This window comes from Polypterus senegalus, chromosome 16, assembly GCF_016835505.1.
Source record: "Polypterus senegalus isolate Bchr_013 chromosome 16, ASM1683550v1, whole genome shotgun sequence".
Lineage (NCBI taxonomy): Eukaryota > Metazoa > Chordata > Cladistia > Polypteriformes > Polypteridae > Polypterus > Polypterus senegalus.
Window position 1 is genome coordinate 25,189,408 of NC_053169.1, and position 22,916 is coordinate 25,212,323.

Genomic DNA, 22,916 nt, shown 5'->3' on the forward strand with positions numbered 1-22,916 from the left:
CAAAACAGAATCAGCAGAACAATACCTGTTGTCACACACGCGCGCTTAGGAGTCAGTCAACAAGCCCAGAGGTGAGCGATTTGTTACCAGATGAGGAGTTGTATTGCGGTATTGATGCCTCTCTCTCTCTAATTTTTTAGAAATAAAGAAGACAAATAATCACTCACCTCCAACATTCCGTAATTCAGAAAATGGCATTTCAGAGATCTTCGGTCTTTTTCCAGCACTCGCTGTTGCAGCATTTGTGGGAGCAGGTCGAGGGGACCTTGGAGAGTTGGAGGTTTGCTCTACAGAGGAGAGGAATGAAGGTAAGTAGGAACAAGACAGAATACATGTGTGTAAATGAAAGGGAGGTCAGTGGAATGGTGAGGATGCAGGGAGTAGAGTTGTAGAAGGTGGATGAGTTTAAATACTTGGAATCAACAATTCAGAGTATCAAGCATTGTAGAAAAGAGGTGATAAAGAGAGTGGAGGCAGGGTGGAAAGGGTGGAGAAGAGTGGCAGGGGTGATTTGTGAGAGACGGGTATCGGCAAGAGTGAAAGGGAAGGTCTACAGGCCAGAAGTGAGATCAGCTATGTCATATGGGCTGGAGACGGTGGCACTGACCAGAAAGCAGGAGACAGAGCTGGAGGTGGCAGAGTTAAAGATGTTAAGATTTGCATTGGATGTGACGAGGATGGACAGGATTAGAAATGAGGACATTAGAGGGTCAGCTCAAGTTGGAAGGTTGGGAGACAAAGTCAGAGAGGTGAGATTGTGTTGGTTTGGACGTGTGCAGTGGAGAGATGATGGGTATATTGGGAGAAGTTGCTAAGGATAGAGCTGCCAGGGAAGAGGAAAAGAGGAAGGCCTAAGCGAAGGTTTATGGATGTGGTGAGAGAGGACATGCAGGTGATAGGTGTAACAGAGCAATATGCAGAAGACAGGACGATATGGAAGAAGATAATCCACTGTGGCAATCCCTAACAGGACCAGCTGAAAGAAGAAAAAGAAGAAGCTGTTTCAGCATTGGGAGATTGGGCTCTCAATGTTGTCTATTAGAAAGCCTAGCGCTGGCGCTCTCTCATTCTTTCTCACTGGAAGCAGTGACGTTGTTGATGCAAAATGGTTTGCAACGCGCTTCTGATTCTTGCCATTACTTTTTGCTTTTTAGGTGACCTAAACTCTCTCATACATCTTTGTTCTCTTTACCCGTTTTCTAAGTGTTTGTTGTTGCTTTATATTTGTTTGTACTTTAATGAGTAACACTTGGGTAGTTATTTGAGGTTTTAAGCAGCAGCGGTGTGGATGTAGAGGAGACACAATGATAAGTTGCTAATTCTGGATATTCTGTTTGTTTATCAGACTCTTGAGCCTAATTACAGTTTGAAAATGTCAATAAAGTTAACAAAGAGATTTGAACGGTGATCTGTGGTTAGCTTTATGTTTCCAGATAAGACATAGTTACACTACGCACAGCACGCCATATTATAAGTTTACACGTACGTGTGCTTGCCGCTTATTAAGGAGAACGCCGTGATTGAAATTGGAATTGATGTACGGAGAGAAGGACTACATGTGCATTATTTATTATACTGTACTGAAAATATGCCCCCAAAAATGATTATGTGGTAAAATCAGTCTACCAAAGGCTAAAAGGAAGCATAAAGTACCATCTCTCCATAAGAAAATAAAAATCTTACATCTTTTGAAAACTGGCATGTCGCTGGATTTGATTTAAGATATATGTGAGGATATGCATATTGATTTCTCACTTCAAAGAACCAAAATATTAGATCACCTTTTTCCACTGAATTAAAAAATGTAATGAATTTTCAATAATATACCTTTTTATATTTTAGATATAAAATATATACTGTATATATTTTAGCTTTCACTGAAATTCTACTTTTTAAATAGAAAGCAATTATTGTTGATCATTACAGCAATACACCCGCATAATGCCTCACTGGAACATGCCAAGTCATAAGTTTTTTCTTCTTTTAAATATTCTTCCTTTTTAGTCATTCTGGTATTTTCTCAAACCATAGTGTGTATATATACTGTATGCTTTTATTTATTTATTTACAATGTTCTGTTCATCTATCTTTCTATCTCTGTAACTATCTCTCTCTCAGCAGTTCAATGTAGAATGTATTAAAAATTTCTCATCCTCTTTTCCTGACAGCTTCATAATCTTCATACTATCTTCCATATCTTTCTTGTCGACACCCTTGGTAACAATTAACTTTCTCAAATGCTTTAATTCAGAAGCACAGTCTATATCATTTTTGGCCAGTGTCCTGCTGGTATCTCTGTTGGAGTTGTACATGAAGATGACAAATTGTCCCCAATTCTGTTTACAATGGTGAGTGAGTTGTCACCTATAGTCTAGCACTGTTACCTCAGCTAAAAACAACTGTTTACACTCTTGCAATTGGGAAAAAGGTACTGAAGCATTGTGGGCCTCACCTCCAGAAAGTGTAACAGTTTCTTCCCACAAGCAGTCAGACTCCTGAACACCCATGGACCGGTCTGATATCTGATACATGTCTTCTGTTCTGCAGTGTTGCACATGATTGAACATGTTTGCACATTTGACTCACATGTATGTTATGTGTTGTGGATTCTTCGTTGTCCTTTGTTTTATGTAGCACCATGGTCCTGGAGGAACGTTTAGTTTCACTGTATGCTGTACTACTGTATATGGATGACATGACAATAAATACTCTTGAATCTTGCAGTGCCATGTGCATCAAGGCTTGTGTCTGAATCCTCTTCATTTGAATCATCTTATAGCAAGTCATTCTCTGTCACTCTTTTTGTTTAGAAGCATGCTGTTTGAGGTCAAAATTTACTCTGTATCTTTGGAATTTTTCACCTGTAATATTAGAAGACTGAATATCAGTAATATTTCAAGAATAACAAATGGTAAAGCACCATTGGCCGTGGAAAAATGTCTCAAGTGCCAAAAGGTACAAGACCAGTTCACTGTTGGGTGTTGCATATTGCTTGTTATCCAAAAGTTTTGATATCTGTAGCCTCCTGGTCATTGTTCTGAGCTAAGGTGGGGATGTAACGGGGTGGCTTTTCATTTAGTGTACATGTAAAGCAGATATATACAAGCACTGTTTCAGGAATAGTCTGTCACCACTGTGTCACCTACCCTTGTATACAGTAGAAGCAATACAGCCACCATGTGTATAATATACCCGCTACTACCACCTTCCTTCAATTCTTAACATTATTGTGAAATCAAACCTTTTTCCATTATTAAATATTCAGATATCTTCAGAATATCACCTTAGGATATAACACAGCATAGCATGGAATCCAGTTCATTCCAGAACTTAGAAAACAAAATTAAAAATACAAAATTAATTAAAATCTACTAAACTTCTCTAACCTCCTAAGATCTACTAAATTCTGTCAGTTCTGAAATCAAATAGGAGACCAGTTTTCCACAACATGGGCACTTGGTACAGACTGCGCATGTAATGTTCAGATGTGAAGTCTGCTTATGAGGCTAGTTATTGAATCGACATGAACAGAACATCCACATTAGTAAAAGCACAAGTGTGTGTGTGTGTGTGTTTGTGTATCTGTGTGTTCACCTGGTAGCTATGTCTCTATTATATGCCATTTGGTATGGGATTCGTAACAGCAGTACTAATCTTTATAATTACGCTATCTGTTAGAATGAAAAATGCAATGCATTTAATTACAACATGCATTTCAAAATAGATTGCAAAAAATGGTGCACTGCAAACATTAACGCTGAATATGGTTAAGTCTACATTGATTATGTAAATTTCAATCTGTCTTAGATGGGTAGCACAACTAACTTAATTATAATCCTTAAATACTTTATGTAGTTACTTTAATCTGAATAGCACTGTGCAGTTTTTATACATCAAACTGCAACAAGTCATCAGCAATTTAACACAATCTTTACTGTATTATTTGAAATGTAACAGTGATTAATTAATTCATATTTGTCACTATTGTTAAGTTAAACTGTAACATTTTGATTTCATACTTTGATAAGGCTGCATTACACATAAACTTCTATTTAATAAATGTCTTCTAGAATATTTAAACATTAAATTGTGTATATTTTTCATGTGGTTTAATTTACTAGTGAAAAGAAAAAAATACACAGACAATACATTTCCTGTAAACTGTTGAACCGTTCAAGCAAGAAGTAACCATGTGTCAAAAAAAGTTATAAAATGCCATTAGTCTTCCACACATTCTTTTATTTGTAGATCATAAAAAGTAACTAGTAACAATAGATGTAAAGAAATTTTCTTTTTTTTAATAAAACATACACGAGTCATTGGAGCCACATCTGTAATACAAAGAGGAAAAGGTGCAATTGAATATTTTCATTTTCTAGGTGAAACACATAATTGTAAACCATCAGCATTTTACTTTTAATACTGACAAAGTAAACAAGTCAGGCTTACTGGACATGGAAAGTAAACTTTATTAAACATGTTTACATGACATGATTTGGAAATTCATTTAGAAGCACAGGGGAATGTTCAGACAACTGATTTCAGTAGAAATATACCATCCAATTACCAGTAGTTAAATTTGGCCATTGTTACACTAAAACAATAATATCTAATAATAATAATAATGTAGTGCACCAACACTTTCATTCTTCCTGCTCAGCAGGTCGAGCAGTTATCTACCTTATTAGCCTAAAGAATTGCATGGCAAATATGACCTTGCCTGTTTATTAACAGATAATAGCTAGGTGCAGCCAGTATATTTATTTATTATTTATATATATATATATATATATATATATATATATATATATATATATATATAGCAATCAAAATCTTGTTTGTACACAGTTTCTACATCTGCCCCACAGATCTACACCAAAGTATTTATTGGAAGGATTTTGGTCTGTACTACATCACTTTTTCCATAGGGTAAAAAATAAAATCGCTATATAGACATTTAGCACCAGACTGAGACACAGGCTGGAGCACAAAAAATCTGCAAAATGTCTATACGCAAAAATGAATGGCTTCAGTTTCTTGGTTATTTATCTTTTTATATTAAGTACGAGCAAACTGTACAAGTACATGCAACATACAAGCTGGCCTATGTGGAACTAACACACATTTATTTAAATAACCTTTTTTGTTTTCTTTTGTTTCTGTTTTACAAAATGTGCATGCAGCTTTGAACAGCTCAAGAGTCATGCTGCACTACTTGTTGTTCTTAAAAGAAAATGGCCCATTTAAGGATGAGAAAGAAATTTCGCATTGCACCTGCTCAGTCTGCAGCTTGTGCGGGTGTGGGCATGTGTGTTTTATCACATTTACAGAAGTTCTGTAAGGGTAGCATTTTTATTTGCTCTTTTTGTCTTTTTTAAATCAAGGCAGTGTAAATGAAATGGATAAAAAGCAAACTTTAAATTTGGCTTCATTTTCCAAAATTTTTTGCAGTAAAAAAATCAAGCTTTTTGTGCTTGCATTAATCTTAAAATAATGTAAAATGTAAGTTTAATAAAAATAAAATAAACACTGGATGTGTGCAGGTCATTCCACCAGAACTTTCAGTGAAATCCAACAAGTTGTACCTTGCTCTGTCCAGGGCTAAAAAAAAAAAGTGCCAAAAGACACACTTACTGTATCTGGGAGGCTCTGGGGGCAGCTCAAAGTGCCCTATTACCAAACCCCCTTTATTGGTCAACATCTCAGGAAATCAAATATACATTTATACACATAAAATTCAATTCTGTAGAATTGCAGGAAGAAAACAAGTTAACAATGTACCATCAAACTTAAGTCTGAAGCTGCTTTTAACAGTCCTCAGCTCTTGATGTCAAGAGACTGCTTAAGAAATAGGTTTCTTTCATGCAAAACAGGAACATAAAATCTTTACTCATAATGCAGTTGTGTGCCTGTATACAAAAAGAATTTAAGAAAGGAACAGCAGCGAGAGTCGCTGTAAACAGAGATTCTGTTTTTGATGAAGGAACCAGAAGTGCAGTTGCCGGTGCTTTAGAGCACCACGTCAGCTCACTCTTATAGCATTTCCAACTGCTTTAAAAAGAGTCCTTGGTATGGGACTCAGCCAGCATTACAGAGGAAGTGCAGAAGACAGGCACATAACCTCAGTAATGTAACACTGCTTAAGGTTGGAGGAAAGTGTGGCTTTTGTTTTTCACTTGTAATGAAGTCAGAAACACTCCAGTTTATTTGAGTTGATTCATGTAACAGTGTATTTTGTTGTTTTGCTTGGAACTATCCCAAAACTTCATGGATGCTAACTTAGTTAATTTTTTGTCATTTAAACGGGTGCTTGATTCTGCCAATTGAAAGCAGTTTTGTGATATTTGTTTAACTCATAACAGCCCCCTTTTAATTTTTTTTCAAGAAAAATGTACTACTGGCAAAAAACAAGATTGATTGTCTGGCTCCAACAAAGCTTTGATCATTTCTACTTCTGGTTCTGATTGTTTCCCAGTTCCTTAGTTCAGAATTGGCCCGAATCTTCTGCCTGGCCACTATGACCTTATGCACGGAGGTCCTGTTGAACTTTCAAGAGATGACTGGGAAGCCCTGCGGGTCAGAGGTGCTAATGTGGGATCCACAAGGGAGGAGGGTGGGAACAGTTTGTACCAGCCAATCACCATACTAGACAAGTCTAACTCTTCCAATAGGATTTGTGCGACTCCCATAAAACACTTGTGGTCCATACGCCCATAGTCTCCCCAGACTATCACCTGTTGGCAATAAGAAAAGTGGTTAAAGAGCTGACCTTCAATGACCATTCAATATTTTCAGAATGCACACCAGGTACAAGGCGTTCCAGCTGAAAGTAAATTTAGCCCTTGAATCAGTCGACCTTAACACACCCTTGTGTTATTTAAACATTAAATTATAAGATGAGCTGTACAGTACATAATGTACATAGCGATGTTCAAGGAGGGGAAAAGTTTCATTGGATTTTAAATATCAGTGCCATTGTTTTGTTTAGGACTGGCATGTCATCTTTCAAGTTTTATAATTACTTTTAACTAGAGAACATTTGTATCATAGTGATCATGACTTTATTTCCACTGTCACGCACATGCATCTTGTGGACAGCTATTATAGGCTCTAGTGGAGGTAATTTAACGCCAATGCACATGATAGCATTGTATACTATCATCTCTTCTATCCCTCCTTTTGAAGACCGGATGATTGACAGGTCAACCACTTCTGACATCACTTCCAGTGTCTGGCCCCAGTTATCCAGTAGTATGCTCACAATATCCTAATTGCATACATTATTTGACAAAATATTGTTAAATAAACACCTCTAGGAAATTAAGAGTAGTACACAAACGTTAAACGTATCTAATTAGACAATGAGCTTTTGAATTAAAGACCAGTTAATGAGGGTGACAGACGGGTCTTCAATTCAATTCCAAAACATTGATCCCATCCTAACACCCTTCAACAACAACAACATTTATTTATATAGCACATTTTCACACAAACAATGGAGCTCAAAGTCCCGTAACATACAGTACACTGAATATCTCACTTGCACCACACATATAGCCTAAGCATGTGGTTTCTTGACACTTCAGTAGGAATGAAGCAGGTGGGAATGGGTTTCCAGTGTAGTTTCCTACTTGCCAGGCTGAGGTAGATAGCCCATGTTATTTTTCACTTTTTTAATGAATAAAATATATTGTGTGTAACATAATGCGACAATGGTTATCACTCCAGCCTCACAGATTTAGTCCACTTAATCTGAAATCTGTCATCATCTGAGTGGAATCTGCATGATCTACCCATGCTTACAAGAACTTCCCCCTAGTATTCTCATTTTCCTCTCACATTCCCACAAATGTGTGTGACGGTGATGCTGTAGGGATGGATAATTGATCCTTTTATGTCACTATTTAGTAGATTTACCTTTGGCAGCCCTGATAGCTTTGGGCCTCTGTGCTATTTCCCCATTTGTCTTTGCAAAACTGCTCAAGCTCTGTCAAGTTACATGTGAATGAACAGCCTTTTTTAAGTTCAGCCACAAATTCTCATTTGGAGTCAGATTTGGACTCTGACTCAGCCACTCCAGAACATTAACGTTGTTGTTTTTAAGCCATTCCTGTGTAGCTTTGACTTTATGTTAGGGGTCATTGTCTTGCTGTTCTCGGCAGATTTACAGCTGTTTCATACTCTCTCCATTTCTTAATGGTGGATTTATTGTCTCCATTCCTGATTTGTGCTTTCAGTCACCTCTTTATGGAGTTGCTTAGAGTGTTCCTTTGACTTTATTGTGCATGTGAGGCCACCATACTGACTCTCCATAAGTGAGACCTTCCAGATAAAGTGTATTTAGATGACAATTGATTGAAGCATCTTGACTACAGACAGGAGATCTCCAATGAACTAATTATATGACTTCAAAAACCAATTGGTTGTCCCAATGATGTGCCATATTAAAGAGGACGAATGCTCACATGATTAATTATTTTGTGTTTCATATTGGTAAAGAATTTAGACCACTTTGCAGAGGTTTTTTGGTTATCTGCATTTCATTATTAACTAATGTCTAGTTAAGAAAACGGGCAACAATTCAAACTTAAATGCAGCTGCTAAAATCTAAAATAGGCAATGAAGGATTCTGAATGGTAACAGGCAAGAGAACTAAAATTAAGCCCAAAAAATGTTTTGCTTTAGTAGTAAATAAATGGGTTCTAATTAAGAAATTGGTTAAAGTGAAAACCTGGAGCCATAGCAGACCTCCAGGACTGTAAGTGAGGACCTCTGATCTGCAAAGTAACTAAAATTTGTCTTTGATTAATAAAGGCACTAACAAGGCAGAGAGTCACACACCAACTTTCACCATCAGCAAGGGCTGAGTTCTAATTAGGACACTAACTGGAATGAAAACCCGTAGCCACTGCGGCCCTCCAGGACCGTGATTGAGGACCCCTGCTCTAGTATGAGGAAGATAACACTGGGTAGTCACTGTAATAAGTGGGTAAACATGTATTGTGAATACTGGAAGAAACTAACACCACTGAAGTGATTTGTTGCTAATCAAGGTAAGTGCAGTGTAGGTAAGTGATGTAGACTCGCATAACTTGGAGTGGTGAAGTAGAGTGTCAGACCACAGCAGGCCTACACCACTAAAGAAACCTAGAAACTTAAAAAAGCAGTCAAAAATCAATGCGCTCATAAGAGCTTAATTCCTGCAACAAGTATGCAAATGGTAAGGTTAAAAATAAATAACACTGGGAAGTAGGAATGCAAGCATAAGAATCACAACCTTCATCCAAAAATGAAGCAGTGTTGACAATTTATCTCAATTTGATCTGTTTATTCAGCTAAATGTCATAATTTAGAAAGGTGTGAAAGAAAAAAGAAAGAAAGATAGAAAGAAGGAAAGAGACATAGCTACCTGCTGAACCTAAAAAAAATAGGCTTATCAAAAAACAATTCTTGTGACGTGTTATGTTAATTAACATTAAAGAATCTGCACAATAAAGTTACTTACCTGAAGCACTTTTCCCTGTGGACTCTCATCAAAAAGTAGTGACTGCTGATATAGGGGGTCAAGTGTTTTTCGTGCAATCTTTGTTTTCTTTTTGGCTATACATGCTCCATTCTCTAGGAGGTAAACCTTGACATAGGGAGCTGAAAAAGGAGAAATACAATTACTTAAATGTGATGTGACAGGACAGCGAAGTAATTTAATACTGGAACTTCTGATTTGTGTTGGGAAGGCTGATGTTTTCTTAAACAAACTGTATTGACTCTTTTAGACCCAGTGGAGTTACTAAAGTGAACAGGATATTAACTTGTATTTGAATATCAGGTCAAATGTGTTTCCCATAATGTCCAAAATGTCTTGGTATCAAGGGTATAAGAAAGCATAAAACATTTCTATGATCAAATTACTTTTCAGCATTTTGAAGCACATTGGCTTCCTACTGGTAAACTGAAAAATGAAGTGCAGAGGTCGGACCTAACCAAAAGGTAGACTGTGCACAGAGTACATACAAGGTATCACAAATATTTGAAAACAAATCGTGTCAATATTAAAATATTTTACGTACGTAAATGTACATTACTGCTGGAACATGTAAGATACTTTACAGTTGTACATACTCACCGGGGAGAGATTTTGACCCTGGTTTTGATGTGAGACCTCGAGCTCTTATGACTTCAACTTCTAACTGCCTCTTCTTATCCATCATACCAATCTGAATATCACCTGCAATGTAAAAGAACTGAGTGAACACTTTATGGTGAAAGACAAGAATGTATTGATGAAGACTGATTTAAGTGTGTGGCTCAGAGTTTCAGAAACTGTGTATACATTTACATATTTTTCTTTACACTTTTTAAATCAGATATACTTTATTAATTATATTTGGTAAACAGAAACAGCAGAGATGCATATGAGGCGCCGGCTGTCAGAGTGCACTGCCCCAAGTGCCAGCGGCGGTCTCACGTAAGTCTACGGGACGTAGACGGTGCAGGGACTCTCTTCTTCTCATAGGGAGACTCAGACCGTTGTCATGCCCCAGAGCAATGGGAAGACCTGGAAAAGACTGGGTCTCCAAACAGGAAAAACATAGGCCGTGTGCTCATGGGCATCAAAGGGCCGCTTTCTGCAGAGGTGGAAAGAAGCCCGGATCTTGGCTGAGAACAAGTTGGAGTGGAACTTCCCATCCTGTTTCCATGTTCGTAGGACACCGGCGCAAGGAGTGGAGTGCCGGTGCTACGACTGCTACAATTTAGGTCACAGAGATGCTGTCCATATAGATATATGAGGGACGCCATGAGATGGCTTTGATGCAGCATCTCCCTGCCCTTTTCTTGTTTTTGTATTTCAGCGTGGAACTGTGGCCTGGGGTATGCCAGTGCCCTGTAGTGGTGGAAGACAGCCCTCGCGGGAAGTGCCACTTCCCCCCATAAGGCTCAGCTGAGGGAGGGGCAATGTGGTTGATGGCTGGGATCCTTGCCCAATCGGGACACCCCTGTGATGTAAGGACTAGAGGATTAGACATATCCGGGGCAATACAAACCCCCAGGATTACATTGGGGCTTGGAAGTTGGAAGTTCAACCCTGCTGGGGCCCCTGGCAACCGCTAGGGGGTGCCTGGAATGCTCCAGAGCCCTGGACTGCACTCACACTCGGAGAAAGAGAAGAAAAGAGGAAAAGAGAATGAGCTTATTTGTTAAAAAGGGCAACAAAAAGGAATAAAAAGTGTGCTGCGTTTTTTTCACTTGTGTGGTCTGCCTGTCTCATCATCCAGGCCAATACCCTCATGCCACCAGGTGCAGCCCTCCCTGCAGTATGGAGGTGCCCCGAAGACCAGCAGGGCATCATGGACATTGGAGTCTTTATACACAGCCCTGCTGGATACCATGGGGGCTGCTAGGAGACGCTGCATGGAGGAACGACAATTATTTGCCTTACGCCCCAAAAGTACGTCCGAGTCACATGGACAAGGGGAATGACGGGGTCAAGAAAAGGACTTTTGAGCTGCCCCGGAAGTGATAGGAGATCACATGGACTGGGGATTGGAACACTTCCGGTTCAGGGATAATAAAATGATTCTGGGAACTCCCAGACGGCGAGCTGAGCTGGGTGGAAGGGTAGCAACGTGTCTGGGAGTGGTGGATTGTTTATTGTAGTGATTATTGTGATTGTTTGAGAAGTGTGGAGAGGAGGGTACTTTGTGCACTGTGCAGTTTAAATAAAGTCGATTATTGGACTTTTATATCGTGTCTGACGTCTTGGACAAGGGATCAAGGGAGCGAAAGCGGACCCGAACTATATGTGTATATACATACACGAGGTGAGATACAAAAATAACCGGACTGGACTTGGGGCTTTCCTGGAAAACTGTCTGGAGGGCGGCCAGATGTGAATCATAGAACTATATCCCCTCTTACACGTCCTCTCAAACTGCCGACCGGCTAGGTATATCCTGTGAACAGCCCAATCAGTATTTGAACAACAATCACAACAGATAGCTGGTTGCGGAGTTCAATGAATGTACGTCATCGCATATACTTGGCTTTGGTGTACTTCTAAATTGCACTGGAAACTGACTCTAGCCAGTTCCAGTGGTTTAAGGGTTAAGTGATAATTTCAGTTATGTTTGCTAAAGTGTTTGGAGCTATAGTAAACGAGTGTATAGGAGTAGCTGAGCCGTCCTAGTTTTTTTTTTCGTATAATATTTGAGTTCATATGAATAGTAAACCATCTCTAACTAACGTTAGGTAACTTGTGTTTTGGAGTATATCAGCAATTAGCTTGTTACATATTGTAGCCTGTTATTTTTTTATTTTGGCATAATATAGTACATAATGTGATAAACTACAACACTTTTCCTTTAGAGTGTGATGATTAAAACATCGTTCTCTGTCTGCAAAATCATTCTTGTGTATTCCAGCTACCTCTACTCCCTCTGAGCGTCTCTTCTCAGCAGCTGGGAACATTGCCTTAAAGAAGAGAGGCAGCCTCACACCAGAGCATGTCGAAATGCTCACATTCCTGCACTGCAATCAGGAATATATGAACTGAATCTTTTATAAACTGTACATTATTGTTTTATTTTATTTGAATTGAAGCTTTATTTAAACTTTTGGACTTTAAGACACACCAGTGGCCATTTTTGGTTAAGTTAAATGCACTTTTTTTTTTTTAAAAGACTATGTGCACTTTGTATTGTTTAATGTATTTCTTTTTTATTGTGATGGTCACACTAATATAAAACATATGATTATTTTCAAATTCATATGTTTCACTGGTTATTTTAATTTGATTACTATTAATTTTCATCGTGTTAATGCAGAGACATCAGGGTAACATTCACAGGTGGACAGACGTGAGCAGATGAGGTAAAACATGAACTGGAGCCCAGAACAGGTTGTGCAACCACAGATCGCAAGCATCAAAATAGTCAAGCATGAAATAATCGTGACTAGTCGAAAAGAAAATTGAACGATTAGTTGACTACTAAAATAATCATTTGTTGCAGCCCTAATATATATTGTCAGAGGTGGCTGGGGTGGCGACCCAGCCAGGATACCCAGGAGGACCGGAGGAGGGCTTGCGCCTTCCCCAGACCATCTGGGGGTGACCGCCCTGGTTCCTTTGGGGGCCACGGGTACAGAGCTTTGAAGCTCCACCCTGTAGGGGCCTGTGGTCGCCGCCAGGGGGCGCCCCCATGCCTTTGGAGACCTGGACCTCAGCACTTCCGCCACACCAGGAAGTGCTGGGGGGAAGAGGAGCAGGAACACCCGGAGGACTTCCGGCTACACAGTTGGTGCTTCCACCACACGGGGGTGTGTCGGCGGAGGCTCCTCAGGAAGCACCTGGAGCCCATCCAAGTGTGCATAAAAGGGGCCCCCTCCCTCCAGTCGATGGCAAGAGTCGGGTGGAAGTGGACAGAGCTCGAAGGAGAGGAGTGGAGGTGGTCTAAGGACTGAGCAAGGCATTGTGTTGGCCAGGACTTGATTGGTGCTGCGGCACTGGGTTGTGCACTGTACATAGTATTGTAAATAAACGTGTGTGGTGAACCAACATGTGTACCTGTCTGTGTACATACACATATACAGTAATCCCTCCTCGATGAAAATCCGCGAAGTAGAAACCATATGTTTGTATGGTTATTTTTATATAGTTTAAGCCCTTATAAACTCTCCCACACTGTTAACATTATTAGAGCCCTCTAGACATGAAATAACACCCTTTAGTCCAAAGTTTAAACTGTGCTCCATGACAAGACAGAGATGACAGTTCTTTCTCACAATTAAAAGAATGCAAACATATCTTCTCTTCAAAGGAGCGCTGTCAGGAGCAGAGAATGTCAGGAGAGAGAGCGAGATAAAAGCAAACAATCAAAAAATCAATACGTACTTTTAAGTATGCTGAAGCACCGCGATAAAGCGCATTTTGTAGAGAAGTGTCCGTATCCTCTAGGCAAACAGCCTCTGTGCAAACAGCCCCTCTGCTCACACCCCCTCCGTCAGGCGCAGAGAATGTCAGAGAGGGTGAGAGAGAGAGAGAAAAGCAAACAATCAAGCACCGCGCGGGAAGCATATCTTATATCATTGAAGAGTTTTAGTTAATATGTAATACATGCTCTGATTGGGTAGCTTCTAAGCCATCCTCCAATAGCGTCCCTTGTATGAAATCAACTGGGCAAACAAACTGAGGAAGCATGTACCATAAATTAAAAGACCCATTGTCTGCAGAAATCCGCGAACCAGCGAAAAATCCGTGATATATATTTAGATATGCTTACATTTAAAATCTGCGATAGAGTGAAGCCGCGAAAGTCGAAGCGCGATATAGCGAGGGATTACTGCATACACATACACACACACACAAGTGTGTATATATAATATGTATATACTGTTTATATTCTTGTGCAGTCTGTAATTAGGCATTTTTTTGTCTCTATTCTTTTTCTGCTTTGATGGTTACTGCGCAGTTCATTATAAAGAGAGTGGTTCACGGGTATGGTCATATAAATTAGTATCTGCTTACTTGTTCAGTTCAATTTTGTGTATGATTTTTATAAAGGGGAATATGTATATAATTCTGGTTGGTTATTTCATAATACATATTCTGTGTAATGGGCTTAATTTAGTCTGGTGGTTATTTTTTCTGTTTATAAAGGACACCTCCATCAAAGGGGATCCAATTAGGGCTATGGTTTTGTCAGTTTCCGAACCTATTAGAATTAATCTCTTACAAAGGGTAGGAGGTTCTCATGTGTGTCGGGCTCCTTGTATTTAGAGGAACTCAGTAACCTTGATCAGTCACTTTCTCTTGTTGCTTTCTAGCAGTAAACATGGCCTCTCTGCTCTACATTTGCATCAAAGAAGAGCAGCAATCGGTGATCTGCTTTTTATGGACTGAAGGTGTATCAGGGGCCAAAATCTACAGAAGGCTTTGTACACAGTATAGAAATAGCATTTCTGAGTTTACTAATGGACTGAGAAATTCAGCAATGGTTGGACAAGTGTTAAACACATGAAGAAGCAGTGGAAGTTTACATCCACTACCAATGAAAACACTGAGCAATTTTATGCCATGATACAGAAAAACTGATGAGTGACACAAAGCAGCAAATCATATACAAATTAATCATGGTTTTGCATATGTTGTCGTCCACAACAGGCTTAGCCTTCATGAAGCCTGTGCATGATGGTCCCAAAATAGCTCACAGTGGAGCAAACAAAAATTGTCTTATAGGACCACAATAGTAATGAAGGTGATGCAGTTTTGAAGGGAATCACTGGATCATCACTTCGAACTGGAGGTTAAATGGAAGAGTATGGAATGTAAACAACTAAGATCACCAGTCCAAAAAAAAAAAAATTCAAAAAAACCACTGCATAGAAAGTAATGCAGCATAATGGAGCAACATGTATTAGAAGCAGTACCTGTGCTGCTTAGAGACAAAATAATAATTTTTTTATACATGTGGAAAGTTAGACCGAATGCATTGAAAAGAAGGGGCACTATATTAACAAAAAATGTCTATGTACCGAATGCTTTCTACTATAGCTATATTTTTTCAGAAATAGAGAGCAGATAATTATTGACTTACCCTTATATTTCTTGCATACACTAAAATGAAATATTTAATTTACCATTTTCCCCTTACAATCTTACCCATAGCGGGGGTAGCAAGGGTCTGTCTTCCAACAAGCTGTGCAGGTCCAAGCCCATCCAAAAAATCACTAAATTGGCTGTCTGCTCCCAACCTCACTCCAGAAAATATCAAACTAAAGAACAAAAAGAAAATGAATAAAATCTTTATTTTACTTTATTGAGATCATGGCATTCAATGTTTTTTAAATAGCTAATTGGAAATGATGAGTAAGGGCACTCTCACATTAAAATAAAAACAATTTCAATAAATAATATTAACAATACAAGATACATTCATGAATTTTCAAAATTTATTTGTTGTAGCAATAGAATGTTGCAGTGCAGAACAAGTCCGGGTGCAAGACAGGAACCCAGCCAGGAAAGGGTGACACACTTAAACCTAATTAAAAGTAACCAGTGAAACTAAACTGCATGTTTTTAGAATAGGAAACCAGAACATCTACAGAAAACCCACATGGACAAAGAGAGACTATAAAAACTCTGCATATGAAACATCCATGCTCAAATTTAAATCCAAAACTTTAGAGCTATGAGGCAAGATGATACACTCATTTTCTCCTATAAACAAGAAAATTACTTTATCAAATACTATTTTGTTCTGAAGCAATAGAATACCCATTGTAATTAAAATAAACCAGATAACTTAAAGGCATTGTTTTCTCCTTAAGTATTACAGTCTATCTAATATATGAAATTAGATCACGCACGTTTTGTGATGTATAATTTTCTGATCACTGGAGGGCAGTACGAGAATTGTAGGCATAGCAGGATTCACAATAAACAACATTACAGTAGTTATTTCCTCAATCCATATAGTAAATGCACTGTAGAAATATGTCAGCTATTAAGGCTGAAAGAACATTAATAGCTGCAATACAATAAAGCTAAACAACCATTTATCTTGCCCAGTTCATGCTTCCTTTAGTTATTTATATTGTCTTGAGACACATCACAAGAATATTTTCTTGTATGCCTTAAAAAATCTAAAGTTCTAATTTGGTGATGTATTCAAGATCTCCATGTAAACGTATAACACTGAAAAAATTATTTATGTTGAACCTTTGAATAATTCAAAAAGAATGCAATAAAAGCTCCAAAAATGATTGAAGAAAATATCTACATATCAGTTCTGTATGGATGTTTCTTGTGGCTTATTTAGAATTGCTTCGTTCACAGCACCGTGCTTTGGTGAAAGTGAAATCACATGGGAAGCAATGCAAACTTAACTATTAGTCTTATTAGGCAAATTCTGCCAAACAATATCTAAAGGTATTATTAAAATGTCTATTCAAGGATTAATAAATGTCAATTTCTATAAATGATGTACAAATTGACCTCCAGCTGGCTACTGGTATGCATGTTTCAGACCAAACAGTCAGAAACAAACTCCATTAGGGTGGCATGAGGGCCCGACATCTTTTAGTGGGATCTGTGCTCACAGCCCATCACGGTGCAGCTTGATTAGCATTTACCAAAGAATACTGTACACAGTTGGCAGCTCTGCCATTGGTGCCAGTTCAATTCACAGATGACAGCAGGTTCAGTTGAACACATGTGACAGACGTGAAAGAGTCTGGAGATACTGTGGTGCATGTTATGCAGCCTGCAACATCCAGCATTATCGGTGTGGTGGTGGGTCAGTGATGGTCTGGGAATGCATTGATTGGAGGGTCGCAGAGACCTCCACCTGTACCCTGACTGCTGTAAGGTATCAGGATGAAATCCTCAGAGCCACTATCAGACCTGGTGAAGTGGGCCCTGACTACTTCTTGGTGCAGTGGCCAGAGACTGTAGGTAGTTCATGGATGAGGCATTAATGCCATTTACTGGCCCAAACTTCCCCTAGACATGAATCCATTTGAGAACCTCTGGGATGTTGTGTACCAGTGTATCCAACGCCATCAAGTTGAGCCACAGACAATCCAGGAGATCAGTGATGCCTAGATCCAGGTCTAGGAGGAGATCCCCCAGGACACCATCTGCCATCTTATCAGAAGCATGCCCAGTTGTTGTTGGGAGTTCATGCAGACACGTGGGGGCCATACACACTACTGAGTCACATTATGAGCTGCTGTGATGAAATTCAAGCAAGTTGGATAAGCCAGTGATTTAAATTTTTGAGTTTGATTTTTCAGAGTGAAGTTGAATACAACCTACAATTGGTAGATGAGTTTGTTTCCATTGACCATTTTTACATCATTTTGTTGTCAACAAATTACACAGTATTACTCAGTAACGAATTTCCACTTAAATATTTAATTCCTTGAGAACTGATGCGTGATTTAAGTGTTTCCTTAATTTTTTTGAGTAGTGTAGATCATATTAGACATATACAATGGTGTAAGGTATAAATAGAACAAGAAATGACTAACTGGCATTTAACCCAAAACCAAAAACAATTACACGCAAAAAATATATAATTTTATAAAAAACAAATAATCTAAATATATAAAATGAAATGCAATTACATCGAAAGGAAAAAACAAAAATAACCAACCATATGAAAAGGTAAAAACCAATACATCGAATTGACTGTTATAGACGTCAGTTAAAAATTTCAATGTAATACAAAAGAAATAGGGAGAATGCAGATGAAAGCCATAAAGGATGAAGAACAATCAGGCGCTCATTTAGTCCAACATGCCCATGTACGAAAAGTGATTGAAGTTAAGACAGGAACACTTAAGTGAGCCACATTTCTGTATACCTGTGTTTTATCTGTTATCTCAGATACAAAACAATTTAAAGAAACCATTTTGCAGACAAACTGTTTCATTTAGAGCAGGGACACACAAGTGTAAGTAAGTGGGCCACTTCCAAAAAAACTAACGGCAGGTCACAGCCCAGTGCTAATTATTTAAAAAGTGTAATCATAATTCATTATTTTGTATTTACTTTCATAAGTTTTCATTTTAGTTTAATTAACTTGTGCATTATTGCCAGAATCAAATATATACTGGTCAAATTCCATTATAGCGAATACTGAAGTAACTAAATTTTCAGAACAATAAATATTTTTTGTTGGTCTTGATAAACGTTCATACATCATCATGTTAGGTGGATTTCGTTTTAACGAAATGTACATATTTATTATAAGTAACGTTTTTTCAATCAAAAATGGTCACTGAAGATAATAATGTCATGCAAGAAATGCTTTATGCCACGCCTATACTTTCACCGAGTCTCGGGAAACCTGCAGCAAGCGGTCTCTTTCTTGTTAGACCAAAACAAAGTGACATTCTGACATTCTGAGTCCGTACTTCACTGAGCGTTTGCAGGATTAGTTGTGTGGTGTGCAGATACTGTACTGTTCAAGTTTCATGGAAAAAAAAAAAGTGAGAAACTGCGTCAGTTTACGTTGAAAGAAAAATTAACAATCCTGGAAAAATCTGATTACGGAATGAAGAAAAATGACATGACGAAAGCATTCGGAATGTCAACAATTTTGAAATATTGAAAAGAAATAGAACACAAAGTTAAAGATCAGGCGTTGAGACCCGAAAGAAAAAAAAAACATTAGAAGCGGGTTTGTATTTCTATAAAAAAGGAGGTACATCTAACATCTCATTTTCATTCTGTGTTTATACCTGTATTTATATAAAAAAAGTTTCATCTAACATCTCATTTTTACTCTGTATTCATACCTGTATTGCTTAAAAAAACACACTAATGTCTAATTTTCAAATAAAATATCCTTTGCAGTTTAATAAGTGCTTTTTTTCTTTAATATAGGTATTGTCAAGCTTGGGTAACAGAGTTAGTTGCACAGGAGACACCAGGGTGAGTCCAGGTTGGGTGTTAAATGTTGTAAAATGTTGCAGCCACAGAGCTCTTGTCAGACAGGTACGAATCGCCAGCGACCCCAGTCACAAAAGTAAATATATTTTCATTATATTCACTATAAGGAAATTTCTGATATAACAAAACATGTTTATGGTCCTATGAATTTTGTTACAATGGGATTCTCCACCTGTATTTGTATTGTTTTGGCAACGCATTCAATTTTAATGTATTACCTTTTCAAACCAAATAGCTGAACATTGACACTTTAATTGGCAGTTCAACAACACTACTATCACAATGTAAAAATCAAAATATGTTAATAGAAAAAAATGATTCCTATCAATCAAGAATTGTAATTTTGAAGTGAAGTAACTGCCCTCTAGCAATGACCATGAAAAGTACAAATTGTGTAGTGGGAGAAACACTAAATAAAAATAATCAGGTAATACATGTAAATAAAAAATAAAGTTATGTTGAATGAAAGTGAAACACTCCATAATACCAGGAAAAAAAAATATAGCATTGATATGAAAATTCTATTAAGGGGGACAAATAAACAAAACTAATGTTTCCCATAGTAATTCATAATAGAAATACTTTTTTCTAGTTTTTTTTAGCTTTGTGGTGCGTGTGGTTACTCTATAAAGTCATTATGGGTTAAAAATGTCCTTGTGGGCTTTCAAACAAGAATAAAGTTTTAACTTTAGTGCATAGTATCAAATGATGTTTCTATGGCTTTTGAAAAGTTTTGTTTCTCCACCAGATAAAAGAAAATCTTTGATTACTCTTCTCATTTAGTCTTCCTCACTGATGGTGGGTTTGCTCAGTTGCATTAGGCATTTTCTGAATTTTTTTAAACGGCTGACCAAAACTGAAAACGTCTTCTATTTATCTGTTACATACAGTATACCACTGAGTGTCTTCAGGTTGCATTTTAGGTCTAACTAAATGAAACTCTCTCACCCTCACATATTCATAGCTACACATTTTGCTCTTTAATTAATCTAAATGAGCATTATAAAATACAGAATTTAATGTTTTACAATTTTCCTCTCATTCTGCTTCTAATGCAGTAATCACTTTGTATAGAATTCAAAACATTGCTACGGACAATAGCCCTTCTAGTTACAAAATGTTTCTGAATTATTAAAAAAATCAAGTAGGTCATTATAGCTTAGTTACCCATTCATGGAGTTTTTAATTAACAAGAAAAAAATAGCCTACTTGTGGTGGGCTATTGTTTCTTCATACTACAATGTGTTTTAAGGTCAGTCCCTTTTCCCAGATATTGAGCCCTGAAATAATTTAATTTAATTTGTCTCAGGGAGACTACGTTAAGAAACACCATTGATAGAAGTTAGACAGTCCTTCCTCAAAATCACTTACCCGGACAATGCTGCTAATATACTATGAGCACATCCCCTATTTAAATTCACTAATTTGACACAAGCTCATATGTACTATACTTGCTATGCTTCCCTAACTTTATATCACACTCTAGGATGTGCAATCTGGTTTAGTTAAGTTTTTAAGTGCACATTTGTGTCCAGTTCTTTCATTATGCATTAGTGGTGTATTTTTATTAGCTAATAAATATGTATGTTTAGCTTAAGGAAGACATACACGAACATAACCTCACTTATTACATAACTTCACAACTTTTATTACTGTATTAAGTAATGGCAATTTTTGCACTTGATTTATGTATACCGAAACAAGTGAATATTTACTCAAATAAAGTAAGCAGAGTATAAGGAAGGCACAATGCAAACTAAAGCTGAAAGAATGCAGCAAATGTATGCACTTTGAGTTTTTAATGCATTGTATGATATTGTTGTTATGGCATGGGCAAAGAAAAAAAACTGAATAGCTTAAACAGTACATTTAAGGACACGTGTCTCTAATAGATTAAGAAAAATATGTCAATAAGTTAAAAAATAATGTAAAAAGCAAAAGCAAGACTGTTTAAGACAACAGAAACTGATTGACTGTTTATCAAACAAAGAAAGAAAAACATCCCTAGAAATTTTACAAGTGTATCTCAGGTAATACATCTTAGTAAGCAATAGCTCAAATGTCCACAAACCTATAATTGCCTGAATTTAATAAAGACAAAAAATAAATACATTCTAGGGATGTTCTGTATATACTTTTCAGAAAAATAATTGTAATTAATGATGCACACATGGTAATTAAAGAGCCAAAAAGAATACAAAATTAACCTGTTTTAACTTATTTTGCTAAAATTGCTTAAATTGTGCTATGAATGTTCATACAGAACACTTATTACCCAAAACTTAAATAACCAGACTGTTTATTTTAATGTTAATGTATAAAGCAGCTACTGCATGCATACTTACTTCCCCTCCGAGCTATAGCTGTTCATACTTCCATCGGTGGACTCACGGCTTGGCTGGCGGACCATTCGATTTCTCATTTCCACTGCCATCCCTGTCTCTGTGCTTCTTTGAATGGTACTTTTCAACTTCTTATTGGCAGCCTCTGTAAATGCAAAAAACAGCAAAAAAGTTAAAGTACTTAGGTACTGTTAATTTATTTAAAAAGATTAGTACATTTTAATTTTTGTTATATGCAATAGTCACATTGCCAGTTATTTGTGTTTTTACCCTAATCATGCAAATTCAATGAAGAACTCAGATATTCTCACCAAATGTAACTCCTTGTGATAGCGGATATACTTGTCTATCCATGAACAGTCTGCATTGCCATAGCAGCTGTCACCAGCCTCCTTCATAAACTCTGGTCTTACAAAAACAATGAGCACTCATTTTTAAACATCCCAAATAAAAACTAATGGTGCACAATATTCTGCCCTGCTATTTCCTGTACACCCTCAAGATACGTTTATAGTATAGTCAAATACCTAGAAGTCTTTGCCTTAATGCAAAATGCCTTTTGTAAAACATACTACTGTATATATAAGTATACACTCTTCCACTCTGATTACAATGGGCCTTTGCAACTAAAGCCTCAGTCCAAGCAGTTTTTAAATCATTGTCACTTTGTTTAGTTTTGTAACAACTGTCCTGTTTTCCATCAAGGTTCATTCCGTGTAGTGTACTTTACAGACTGCAAAATATCCATGGTACTGTTTAAGAAATACTAGCTGAGCCAACTAATGCTGAACGTATCACTGCTGGTCATGGCTTTCATAAGCTAAAGACTGCTACTGGAGAAACTACACAGCTGGAATTGGCAATAAAAAAATTCTTCTAGCCTTAAATTTTACAGCAAATGTCTAATTAAAAAAATCAAAAGGGTTACTTTAATGTTATGTTAATAATAACTACTGATAATTATTTAGAAAGTCATCTGAATTTACTTTAGAGGTTTGTTAAACATAATTCAGTTTAATTAGGTTAATCTCAAAGAGGCTTGTAACATTTGTTGAAGCTTTTGGTGAAGACTAAGCAAGAATTTGTCAGTTCACATCAATGATCACTTCAGGCTGAAATGA

General features: G+C 37.4%; 1 protein-coding gene across 1 annotated transcript in view; it reads right to left on the minus strand.

Moving 5' to 3' along the window:
• Positions 1 to 4,218: 4,218 nt before the first annotated feature.
• Positions 4,219 to 22,916, minus strand: part of rims1b (regulating synaptic membrane exocytosis 1b) — a 248,608-nt gene continuing 229,910 nt past the window's right edge. Inside the window, exons 22-26 of the mRNA XM_039739003.1 lie at positions 21,799 to 21,940; positions 15,656 to 15,768; positions 10,124 to 10,225; positions 9,506 to 9,645; positions 4,219 to 6,734 (exon numbers count right to left, since the gene is read on the minus strand). Of these exons, the coding sequence (XP_039594937.1) occupies positions 6,516 to 6,734; positions 9,506 to 9,645; positions 10,124 to 10,225; positions 15,656 to 15,768; positions 21,799 to 21,940 (716 nt within the window). The 3' untranslated portion in view covers positions 4,219 to 6,515. The remainder of the gene's footprint in view (positions 6,735 to 9,505; positions 9,646 to 10,123; positions 10,226 to 15,655; positions 15,769 to 21,798; positions 21,941 to 22,916) is intronic.